Source organism: Schistocerca americana, chromosome 7, assembly GCF_021461395.2.
Source record: "Schistocerca americana isolate TAMUIC-IGC-003095 chromosome 7, iqSchAmer2.1, whole genome shotgun sequence".
In the NCBI taxonomy this organism is placed as follows: domain Eukaryota; kingdom Metazoa; phylum Arthropoda; class Insecta; order Orthoptera; family Acrididae; genus Schistocerca; species Schistocerca americana.
The window spans coordinates 570633354-570646627 of record NC_060125.1 but is presented as its reverse complement, the minus strand read 5'-3'; the positions used below and the strand labels follow the sequence as shown (position 1 = coordinate 570646627).

At 40.9% G+C, this 13274-nt stretch overlaps 1 protein-coding gene across 1 annotated transcript in view; it reads left to right on the top strand.

The window, feature by feature from the left end:
• The window catches only part of LOC124622556, a 57858-nt gene that overhangs the window by 31657 nt on the left and 12927 nt on the right, over positions 1 to 13274 (top strand). The window contains exons 2-3 of the mRNA XM_047148292.1: positions 4767 to 4947; positions 10342 to 10511. Coding sequence (XP_047004248.1) covers positions 4767 to 4947; positions 10342 to 10511 — 351 coding nt within the window. The remainder of the gene's footprint in view (positions 1 to 4766; positions 4948 to 10341; positions 10512 to 13274) is intronic.

The following is a 13274-nucleotide window of genomic DNA, read 5'->3' as shown; positions in this document are numbered from 1 at the left end:
AACTTATAACTAAATCTGAGGGGGGTGCAATGGCGAGATTCCCTTGTGAGTACCAAGGAGAGTCTCTCTCATTATGAAATGTTCTACTAGGTACATATCTAACCACTCCATGGTCAATTATTCTTTTAAACTTGAGCCATAGTTCCCCTACATGCTCATGCCCTGTGCTGAAAGTTTCAAGTTCCTCACTGAGATATGACACTACTGATTTCTTATCTATTTTATTGAACACACATATATCTTTGCTTTTTTTAGTAGTCCTTTGTACTTAGGTAATCATTGTTGCCACAACTGTGTCATGGTCACTGACACTGGTTTCTATGTGGGCATCCTCAAAGAGGTCAGGTCTATTTGTTACCAATATTTCTAATATATTTCGAACATGAGTAGAGTTCTGAACTATCTGTTCTAGGCAGGTTTCAGTAATGTTTCACAGGATGTTTTATCACACAGATCACTAACAAAACTGTAATTTTCCCAATTGATTAGCAGATTATTAAAGTCTCCACCAATGATTACATTATGGCTGAGGAACTTACGTGCAAATGAACTGAGGTTCTCTCCAAAGGTTTCAGTTACATCAGGAGATGAGTCAGGTGGATGATAGAAGGCTCAAATTATCATTTTATGCCCACACCTGATACTGAGTCTTGCCCAAACAGTTTCAGATGCAGCTTCAATTTCTATCTCAGTGGATTTGAGTTTCTTGTCTGCTGCAACAAATGGCATTTGCCTTTCCTTTTGATATACACTTAGATATTCCACAAAAATCTCACTACTATCAATTTCAGGTTTCGAGCAGATTTCTGTACGTAGTGTTATGAGAGCTTCACTGCTTTTCATAAGCAATTTGAACTCTGCCACTTTTTAGTGAATGCTCCGGCAGTTAACCATTAGGATTTTAATGCTCTCATCTGTGGGAGGCCTTTCTTTCAACCTTACACTGATACTTCTGAGTTTTGTACAGCTATTGTTATCTGGATTGGATGGAGAGTCACTTAATCTAAAAAAAATCTTGTGTACACCCCACACAGTCAGCTACCAGAGTAGCAGCATCTGATGTGTAGGCCTAGTGCACACCTTAGACCTGCTGACATGTTTAGAGGGACCCTGCAGTTCTCTAAGGCACAAGTCCAGGGAGTTGCAGCCTAGCTTGCCACAGTATCTTTGAAGTTGATGGTTCAGTCCTTCCATTCAGCTCAGAACCAAAGTGCCATGATCAATTTTGGGGACAATGCTGCAAATTTCGAGCTTTATTGGAATTCCTTGCGCAAAGCTGGTCTTCTCAACTTTCTCTGCCAGTCACTTGATTGACCCAAGTATGACCTCGGACACCAGATAACAGCTATCATTTGTTTGAACATGTACCACACTCTGCAATTGTTTGCACTCAGTTTCCTCAATGGCTGCCAGAATAGCCTCTTCAACATGTTGAATGATGCCCTTAGATGTACCAGAATGAGTGCATGTGGTGTTCTTTCCTGCCTACTGTTGCCATTTCCCTAAGGGTTACCACAATTCGTCTTATGTATGGACTGCTGATGATAATATATCTCTACCTTTTTGCATTTGCTTCCTTTTGGCACTGTACAAAACTGGTGAAATAAGTTCCACTGGCTCATGCTCAGTTTCACTTTCAGTGAAAGACAGCACCTCAGACTTGTTGGCTGGGGGGATCGATACAACACCCTGAGTCCTCCCTCACCATCCACCCTGTATAGGATGCCTAGCTCTACCATTGAAATGCCACTCGCAGTCAAGTGGATGAGTAATACTTCTTGCAGAGGACCCAGGATCCACAGAAGTGGATATTACGTCCAGTACTTTTGGTACTGGTACCACAGATACACAACTCTCAAGAGGTCTTCAAGCACAATGACTCACAGCAGCTGTTAATTGTTTGATTGTAATCATGGACATTACCAGCTGCTAATGAATGTCAACCAATTCATTCTTTGAGAGCAGCACTCAAAGTGGGGCTGCATTTTAGCTGGTGAGATGTGTTACGGGACAGTGAACAAATAAACACTGTAAAAACAGTTGTTCTGGTCTTAAGAAGGACAAAAAAGTCTGTAATGTCCATTTGCTTAGGAGACGACAGCTTTGATTTTGCGGCTATATTCTACCATTTCCTAATCCACAAAATGTCTATTGTGGTAGACCTAGAACTTTGTTCGGTGTATTAAAGGGCCATATCAAATGCATTTGTAGCAATGATACCCAAGCCATAGGTTCATTGTCTTCCTCATTCTCATTGGTTGTTCAAGTTACAGTGTCAGAGTTGGTAGTCAGTTAATTCTGCTTCTGTTGTGCAGTCAGCATCAGCTATGCTGATAGTCACTTACGACACTGGGCTCAATGTCTGCTTGTTAAGATAGCAACACATGTTTACATTTAGTTGGTGGCATAATTTAGTTTTACACACTTTAATATGAAAGAAGTATATTATCACTGATTTATTAAAAAATGTGTGGACAGTAACACTTATTAATGGAGATAGAAAAAAGTTAATTCATACTAAAAGTGTTGGAACTATCGCACATAGCAGCTGTCAACTGTCTATAGATCCATATTGCAGACAATGAGCCATCACCAAGTCCAGTACTGACTGTAGCAGTGGCCTGTGTAGATGAACAAACACTGTAAATGGGATAGTCAGACTAAGTGGGTAGTTGGACCATCCGAGATTAGATTAGCGAGGTTCTACTGTACCACCAAGAATATAACCATGAAATGAAATGCTATAAGACTAGTCTTGTGGTGGGCTTCTGATAAAGAGTCTATTGAAATGGCATCAGGAAACCTAATATATAGGGATGGAGGTTTCAGCCTGCTACGTAGCCAATGTGTTAAATAAGGCTTGGGGTCTGACACTCGGTTAAAGATCTTGCTGGCCATCACATCCACCAGAGCTGGGAAACACACAGAATTTATTTTACAGAATGTAAATGTTGTGTCTGAAAACCAAGGGCATCACATGTCATAGTTTATATTGGGAATCGTACTTGGCTATAAAGAGCAGCATGAGACCAACAATAGTTAAGTCTGGTTGGGATCCAGGCAGTAAGTATACATGTCAGCAAAAGTGCAGGCTTGTTCAGTTGTCAGAAAATTGTGCAGAAAATGTTAACAACTTACAGAATAACTGGTAGCACACCATTAAGTCTGTTTCACAATGCAATGAATGTGATGTGGTTATAAAATACTGTCCAATGAACAGTATGTGTCCTCTTGGATGTTAGTCATGTGGTACTGTTGGTATGGTGCTCCTTGGTGAATATGGTCCTCAAGAACCCACTGATTGTAATTGTAGGAGTCATGGGATCCCAGGCAGTATGAGTAGCAAAATCTTTAGATGATAAACAATAGTCACAGTAGGCCACAGTCATGTTGCTTTGGTGAATTTTGTCTTATGTGTGTTAGTTGTGATCTATGGCTTACTTGCCTAGTATTTCATCTCCATTGCTGTGAACATCAACAGAGGCTGTAAAGAAACAGGTGGCAGCTTAAAACTAGAACAAGATCAGCAAGCCCAACTGTTTATACATATCTGTGCAGTGGTTGGATTGAGACATCAACAGACTGCTGCCCCAGATTGTGAATCCATGTATGTTTTGGAGCTTTTAGTTGGGAAAAGTTGGCACAAGGGACCCTAGTGATTGTCATCTGGGAAATAAGGCTACATCAGCAGTTCCAGATTACCCACTGGGGCGAGGCAACCACCAAATTCATTTCTCTAATATTGTGGATTTGTCAAGACCCAGTCATTACTATGTGGGAATTTACAGAGGCCATCAAAATTCTAAATCACAAACATAACTTGAATAGATAAGGAAGATTGGATTTAGACCAGTTGTACTCCTTACTGCTAAACTCTTCCCCATTACAATTTCCACAGCCCAGCTCGGCATGGATTCACAATCCCAGGTAATACTTTTCACAAACTGACAGTTACATGGATAAATATAAACATTTTGGTTTGCAGAACTTATTTAAGTTTGAAACAGCTGTCCAAGCCTTTATTGCTTCTGATATGCCTCCAACTTCAGGAGGTGAAACATTACTTGGATGTATGCTTTAAATCACAGCCTAATGTGCATAAAATAAAATTCACCAAAGACATAAACACCAGCCTTGAAATCCTTCCTTGTATCATGCTGTTGCTTTTAAATTCAGGCACATGCTGGTAAACATTACTCTTTCTTATAGAGATATAACACCATCTTTCAGGAAACAGTCAACATCCAAATGAATGAGCAATCCTCAGCATAAAAGATCAGCAATGTAGTTATTGTACCCATCTAAAAATAAACAATAAAATCCACAATTCCACAATTAATGAGCGTAGTTTTCATGCAGGACTGTATGTGCATGCACATAGGTATGCACAAACATCTGACATAAGTTTGGAGACTGCATTGACTATCCTTATCAAGAGCTCACTTAAAACAACAAAGCAGGATTCTCATGTTGTTTCCAATACTGATTTATGATAGGCTTTGCAATTTGGTAAACCATAATTCACATACTTTTATGTAAGATTCTAATGCTTGCACTTGTAACCTCTGGAACTACTGTTAAAACCGTCTATAATTTGAGACAGTTAGTGTGCTTTTCTGCTTGGTTACTTTCTCTGTGAGGCTGCTGTCATCATTATTGCTAACAATTATAACTTTTATTATTTCATGGCATTATAATAAAACTGTATTTTTTCCTTTGTGTATCTGTATATTAAAACAGTTACCTTGGTCTACATTCTGTTACAGTATGAGTGCTAAGGAGTGTGATTCATTCAAGGTTCTGAAGGAGTGTGCACGGAATATAGACAAAAAAATAGTACACTTAGAGAGAGAGCTGCTTAGCCCTAGCCTCTTTGGAGATCCCCTGAAGGCTACAGCATCAGAGGAATTTGTAGACCAGCGCATTGAGGAGGTTATTGATATCAAGGTATCATTGTAACAATTACAAATATGGTGTTGCTTATGCCATTCTTTCACAACTGTGTATGCAGTTAAAAATAATGAACAGTAAGCTGATAGAAATCATGGATATTTTGTTTTAGGAGGCTGGGATGAAAATAATACATGACAGATACATACATCCCAGGTTTCAATGCTAGTGATGTGTCAGGTAATGAGTCATTTTAGAAGTTGCTTTATTCCTCACATTGTGAATGTGGTTGTTATTCTTGAGTGACCATAAACATGAGCAAGACTTGGATGCACTTAAGAAGTACTGAAGATTTAAGAGAAACAGTCAACTACAGCTGACAATTTTCCAAGACTATGTAGGCATATCACCACAGTTTCCTATCAGTGCTGGTGGTATACGTAACATGTTGGCTGCCACAAGGCCGGTGGTGACCTCAACAGAGTCTTAGGCCTTCGGGTACCTGTAGCAAAGCCTCATGCCTGAGGTCATGGCCCTGGCCTGGCTTGGCCTGGTGATGAAACATCCAACAATATGAATGTGACAGTCAGTATTAACACTTGCCTTGGTATGGCTCATATAAATGAAATGAACTGGTATGCTAGTAATGAGATTTGCAACAACTATATCTCAAGGAAAGGGTTGAAAATACAATAAATTATTTCCTATATTGTCTGCAGCACCGCAGTCTCTGTGATTCGTGAACATGGGAACCCGAATCCATGTGGTAAATCTTTTTTATGTACTTTGGAGTCTAGCACTGGCTATCCTCTCCCTGGGAGCTTACAATTCTTGGGGGAATGTGTGTGGGGAGCACACAGGAAAGGAAGGAAAATGCCCTTCATCTTTGACTTGATACGTAGGATAGCTTCCAAACTGTCAACCTGTGCCTGCTTGTCTACTTTTGGGGTGCAGGGACACCAAGCAATGGTTTCCTTGCAGGGTAGTAGCTGCAGTGGTGAAAAACTGTGTTGAAATCCCCATTACAGTCACCTTTCATAAGAACAACATGATCCAGAATGTCATAAAGACCTCATGTAATGTGTAGTAACCAAGTAGCACACAAAACTGATCCAAGAAATAAGAATATGGCTTTTATTCATAAACTTCTGAACAATAATGGAAATAAGCCTCTCATGACTTCACATGTAACAAGACAAAAGAATTATACAGAGGTGCAACATGAGTGATACACAGAACAACTGATGCAAACGGTACTAACTAAAAGAACGTAGTGAGAGTGAGTCAGCATTGTTCTGAATGTATATAAATGTGAGTTGCCAGTAGATGGTGTGGCAGAGACCATGCCGTGTGCACACTTCCTACAGGCAGCCTCTAGTGCCCAGCCTGCACCGATACAGTTGGCAATTTATTTAAGTACACACGTGCAGCGACACTACAGTTGGCACACTCATGTGATCACATGCAATAGTAGCAGGATAAGCACACCTCCCCCTTGTGTGAAGTGGGCACCTAGGTGGCAGAGGAGATGCCATTGACTTGATGAGAGACACATGCGTCGAATGCAGAGCGGCAGTAGCTGATGGCAGAAGTGGGATGACGTGCCAGGTGGGGCCCGGTGCATAGGGTTGGAATATGCGGAGATGCGAGCATGTCCGAGGATGGTAGGCCTGTGCGGCACGCAACAACAGCACCTAGCTAGAGAGTGCCATTGCCATCTTTGCATTGTCATCAGGAGGCATGTCCCAGTGCAGAGAAGATGGGGCTGGACTCACCAGTGATTATGGCTGAGGTGATGATGACGAGGGAGCTGGTGGAGGCAGCTCGACTGGAACAGCAGGCTATGACAATGGACCCAAGACCAGAGATTGACCAGCATCCAGTGCTGAGAAGCTGGAACCCCATGGTGCCGCACATGGAGGTGGATAGGGGTACCTGCACAAGAGGCAATGATGGGCTCAAGGCAGAGAGTGGCACAATTAGCTGTGGTAATGAGTGCCCCGCCAGCGAATCAGTAGCATCTGGTGGCAAGCTGAGGCACAACTGGTCAAAGCAATGCATCACCAGCACGTTGGTCATGCGGATGTCACGAAGGTAGTATCCCTGGTGGCAGTCAGCTATGGCTGGTATCAACTTGGGCTGGTGATCACAGCACGAAATGGCCAGACGAACCCGACCTTGGCAGCTGCAGTGCTGGTCGCAGAAGGTGGAGGAGCGTCTGAGGCTGCCAATCATAAAGCAACTCTGCTGGGTCGTTCCTCCCCCCCCCCCCCCCCCCCTCCCGCACCATGCCTCCAGTGGTGGGAAGTGATAGATACTAGATGCTCATAAAACAGGGAAGGGCATTGTCTGGCGAAGAATTGACAACAACCATTTTCATTTTGGACTTGAATGTATGCACTAGTCATTCTGCCTCCTCATTTGATTGGGGGTGGTATGGCGGAGCCATAACATGGTGAGTACCATGAAGGAAACAAAACAGTTGAAAGGTGTGAGAAATGAATTGGGGCCCATTATGGGAAACTAAGGTACAAGGCAACCCGTCAGTAGAAAAAAGCCTCAAAAGCATATGGGTTGTGACCTCAGCCAATGTCGACACACACCAGAGAATGTAAAGGAACTGGGAAAATGCATCCACAACCAAGAGCCTATAGGAATTGAAGAAGGGATGTGCGAAGTGTACATGAATGCACTCCTGTAGCTGGCACAATGTGGGCCAGGGGGACAGAGATGCCCTGGGGTTGTCTTGTCAGGCACACTGTTCACAAGCCACAACAAAACAGACAATTTTGCTTTCAATCTCTGACCAAGAAACATGTCTCCTAGCTAACAGATTAGTGCACAAAACTCCCCCTGGCCCTGGTGGAGAAGGGCTAGAACCTCTCATCATAATGCGGCAGAATGACTGCTCTGGGAGAGGTGTTTCCCATGGACAACAGCAAAACACCGCCAAAAACAGAGGGGCAGTACTGCAAGGAAAAATAGTTGCACAGGGGGTCCAAAGACTGGTAGTTCAGCCCTGTTGAACAAACCGAACCACCTGGCAGAGAATGGTGTTGATGGGAACAGCAATTGATATGCACGAGCTTGTAATTGGGAAACCCTTGACCGCAGCCTATGTTTCAATATCAAGATGGAAGCAAAGCAATTACTCAAGATGAAGGTCAGGATCAGAAGCCACAGGAAGGCGGGATAAGGCATTCACATTGGCATGTTTAGACTTGGTCAAAAATGGATTTAGTAATTGAGACAAGAACATTGCCCATAATTATAGGTGGTGTGCTGTCTTGTCAGGCAAGGAAGTGTGATGGTTAAACTAGAAAACCAAGGGGTTATGATATGCAGTAAGGTGAAACTTGAAGCCATACAAAAAACATAAAATGTCTGGAGAGCATAGACCATGGCAACAGCCTCTTTTTCCATCTGAGAGTAATGCCGCTGGGCTGGAGTGAGAGATTTGGAGGTGAAAGGAACAGGTTGTTCAGGGCTTGTTGGCATATGGGTGCACTGGGACTGTGCCGAGACCTTACTGTTAGGCATCAGTCACCAAGACCGTGTTTTTGTCCGGCGAGTACCTGCAGTAAAACAAAAATTATTAGAAAGCAAAATGGACTTGGCAGTAATTCCAGGTGGAATGACGTCAATTCTGCAACAACTTGATGTCTATTTGAGAAAACCATTTAAGGACAAACTTAAATGCATGCACACGGACTGGCTTTCGAAAAATGACAGACAAGTGACACCAGCAGGATGTATAAAACATGCAGGTTTTGTTGTAAGTGTGCCATTGGAGTGGTGATGCGTGAAATGTGTTCCAAATCAGACGCTTAAAAAATGTTCAATATCAAATGCACTAGGTGGTATGGAGTATTATGCTCTTTACAAAGAACTGAGCAGCAAGCACTCAAGTGAAAGTGATTCAGAATTATCTAATTGATATTTTAAATGTTTCATAAAGTTTTTATTATAAATCTAATAAAATTTTATTTTATATTTCCACTTTTAATTTCTAAGTAATTTTCATTCTTATTTTGTAACTTTTGCTTTTCATACATTTGAAGTCCTCATGAAAATTGTGCTATGAAAAGGCGATTGGTAAGCCCGTGTTAACAGTTTTTGTCAATATGGCCAACGCTATGTCTTGGATGTTTTCCTACCAGTGACAAGAGATGGTTCCTGTGAATCCTGAATCAGTATGCTCTTTGTCGTAAGAATAATATGAATGTAAAAAGTGCACCATGCATTCTTTCAAGTTAGCTCTTACCTCATTTAAATCCTGTTCGCCTAACAAACTCGAGTGAGGCAACAGCAAGGAATGTGCATCTCATGTACTGTGTACATTCATATTCTTATGCTGAATAGTAAGACAGACAGAAATGAAGCATAGCTTGTTGCATTGTATCTATAGTTTTCACCCAGCAACCACAGTGCACTGTTCATTCTGATCATGTTATTATCACACAATACTTTGGGGCATGGCAAACTTTGCTCAAATGTCTGCATCTGACAACTACCTCTCAGTCTTCAGTGTACTTAAGACAGGTAGGAGATAAGAACCTGGCCTTCACTGCTAAAGATAAAGCAGGAGATAGGCCTCAGCTCCTGGGTAAGGTAATGAAGAAACTTCAGTCAGTCCACAAAAGAGACTGCTTAACAAAACACTTCTGTGTCCTACAGAATATTGCTGGAGTGTGTGGTGTCCATAACAGATGGAACTACCAGGGGATACTGAACATCCATCAAGAAGGGCAGGTTTGTTTTACTCATAGGAAAGTATCACAGAAATAATGAATAATCTGAACTAGCAGATGTTTAAAGATGTACATTAGTTATCACGCAAAACCATACTTACGAAGTTTCAAGGACCAGTATTACCACAAGTGAACAATCTAGAAATATTCTTCGGCCCCAAACACAGCAGTTCCTCAAAGGCAAGCTTACACCAATTACAGTGCACACACAGGCATTTAAGCAGTCATTTTTCCTGTGTGCCATACACAACTGGAGCAATAAGGGACTCTAACATGTCCCACAATGTTAAGTATCCTCTGCCATACATTTCACAATGGCGTACAAGAAAACTTGAAACTACTCCTAATGTAATGATTTTCTTTTGTGTCTATATGATAATCTATTGTAACCATAATCTTTGAACAGTATACCTCTCAGTGCTAGTCAGTTTCATTCTGTTGTCTGTGTTAGTATTTGTTCATTACAATGTGAAAGTTCAAGGATGTCCAATTAAGGTAGTTGTCATTCCTTGTTGATATACCATGATATAGTTTTTATTCGGAACTCTGTACTTCTGTTTAAAGCTGTGAGGATAAGTACTGTATAGTTAGTGAAAATTGGAATGGATTTGCTTAATTTCTAATTCTTGGATGTACCTCAAAATTTTCCCAGTTTTCAGTAGCTGATGTTATAACTAATTTACAAGTCCTTTCTTTTAAGGAAAACCTCAAAAAACTGATTGAAGAAACAAAACATAGCCTAGAAGTTCAGAAAAAATTCAATGAACAGTTGTCTGCAACAAAGAATTCACTGATCCAGCAAGTAGAGGAGACAGAAAGCCACTTACAGAAATATGGCTATAAACCTTCACAAAAGAACTACAGAGATTTGTATCCTTTTGACACTCCAAATATATGTGACTTGAGTATTTATATGTGTGGTTCTGAAATATCAACATATAAGTACAACACCAAGTGAATATGGGTAGCTAGTATAAAACTTGTTGTTGGTTAGCATGATTACCTTAATGTTTAGATTATCCTGTAGTTTATTCTTGTTTTATTCATTCTCTTACAGTTATTTTATACATTAACCATTTTCATACTGGTCAGCTTCTAAAAAAACTTCATGTGAAAATATTGTGACAGCATTTTACTGGCAATGCTAGGAATTGTCCTCAAATGCTACTCAAAAGTGACATAGTATTTCATCTGGATACCATATTAAAGCCAAAATAGTGTAACATCTTACTGATTTAAGTTTTGGTTGTTATTAAGAATAACTTGGTTTTATTAAAATTCATTGTAACTTTGTCATGATAATTCGTGATTAATTTATATGCGAACAGTGCATATTTTAAAGCATTTTTCATTACTTAATTGAACAGAATATGGAAATTAACCACCAACAGAATATTTTGTCATGCAGAATAGTCCAAAGTGCCTGTAGTGCAGAATAGTCCAAAGTGCCTGTAGTTTTTCCATGCCTGCAAATATCTACTGGTTTGAAGTTACAGGTGTTGTAAAGCAAAGTATGAAATGTTTTTTTGTGTGAAAAGGAATTTCCTTGATATCCATTTGAGAAGGGGTGGCAAAGGTAAATATTCGCAAGAATAAGATGAGAAGTTGTGCAGCATGCCCTTAATCTAACATGGCCTGTGCTACATCATTTGAAGAAGAGGAGGGAAAAATATTAAATTTCTGCTCATTTATATCACGAAAGATACAATATTTCATTTATTCTTCCAACTTGATGGTGATAGACAGCACCCATGCCTTAATTCTTTTGCTTAAGCGAGCACCCATGCCTTAATTCTTTTGCTTAAGCGAGCACCCATGCCTTAATTCTTTTGCTTAAGCCAGCACCCATGCCTTAATTCTTTTGCTTAAGCCAGCACCCATGCCTTAATTATTTTGCTTAAGCCAGCACCCATGCCTTAATTATTTTGCTTAAGCCAGCACCCATGCATTAATTCTTTTGCTTAAGCCAGCACCCATGCATTAATTCTTTTGCTTAAGCCAGCACCCATGCATTAATTCTTTTGCTTAAGCCAGCACCCATGCATTAATTCTTTTGCTTAAGCCAGCACCCATGCATTAATTCTTTTGCTTAAGCCAGCACACATGCATTAATTCTTTTGCTTAAGCCAGCACCCATGCATTAATTCTTTTGCTTAAGCCAGCACCCATGCATTAATTCTTTCGCCATGCATTAATTCTTTCGCTTAAGCCAGTACCCATGCCTTAATTCTTTTGCTAAATATATTCATTTTCTTTGCATTTCCATGGTCTTACAGTGTGCCTTCAGTGTGGCACTACACACAGAGGTGACAAGTCATGCGACAGCAGTATGCACATATAAAGACGCAGTAGTGTCGTGCACACAAAAGGCGTTGCATTGGCAGAGCTGTCATTTGTACTCAGGTGATTCATATGAAAAAAGATTTCTGATGCGATTATGGCCGCATAATGGGAATTAACGGATTAAGCGCAGAATGGTTAGAAACATTGCTCGTGTGTGTGTGTGTGTGTGTGTGTGTGTGTGTGTGTGTGTGTGTGTGTGTTGGCTGAAAGCTTACTTGTTTAGCAGTCTTTGTTGTGCATGTCTCCAACTCAGCAGCACCTCCACTATATGGTGAGTAGCAGTTTATCCTTTTTATAATACGATCATTATTCTGTCCTGGATTTTCCCTTGTTTGAATGGTAGTTGGAGCTAGATGCAAGGATGGTTCCATTTTGGAAATCATAAGAGAATTCAATATTCCGAGATCCACAGTGTTGAGAGTGTGCCAAAAATTTCAAATTTCTGTCATTCCCTCTCAACATGGACCATGCCGTGACTGAAAGCCTTCACTTAATGACCAAAAGCAGCGTTAAAAGACTAGTAACACTGAGTGAAATAACCGCAGGAAACAATATGGGTGTACGATGAACTTATCCGTTAGTATAGTGAGGCAAAATGTAGCATTAATGTGGCAGTAAATGACCAGTGCGAGTTCCATTGCTGTCAGCATGAGGCCACCTGCAATGCCTCTCCTGGGCTTGTGACCATATCAGTTGGACCCTAGACGATTACAAAAACATGGCCTGGTCAGATGAGTCCTGATTTCAAATGGTAAGAGCTGGTGGTGCAGTTTGAGTGTGGCGTAAACCGCATGAAGCCATGGACCCAGGTTGTCAACAAGGCACTGTGCAGGCTGACGATGGCTCCTTACTGGTGGGGGTTGTATTTATATAGAATGAACTGGGTCCTCTGGTCCAGTTGAACCAATCATTGACTGTAAATGGTTATGTTTGGCTACTTGGAGACCATTTGCAGCCATTCATGGACTTGATATTCCCAAACAACAAGGGAATTTTTATGGACAACAATGCACCATGTTTCTGGGTACAATTGTTCACGATTGTTTTGAAGATCATTCTCGATAGTTCAAGCAAATGATTTGGCCACCCACCAAACATTTATGGGACGTTATCAAGACATCAGTTCGTGTACAAAATCCTGCACCAACAACACTTTCACAATTATGGGTGGCTGTAGAGGCAGCATGACTCAGTATTTCTCCAGGGGCTTCCAATGAGTGGTTGAGTCTATGCCAAGTCAAGTTGCTGCACTATGCCAGGCAAAAGATTGTCTGACACAATATTAGAAGG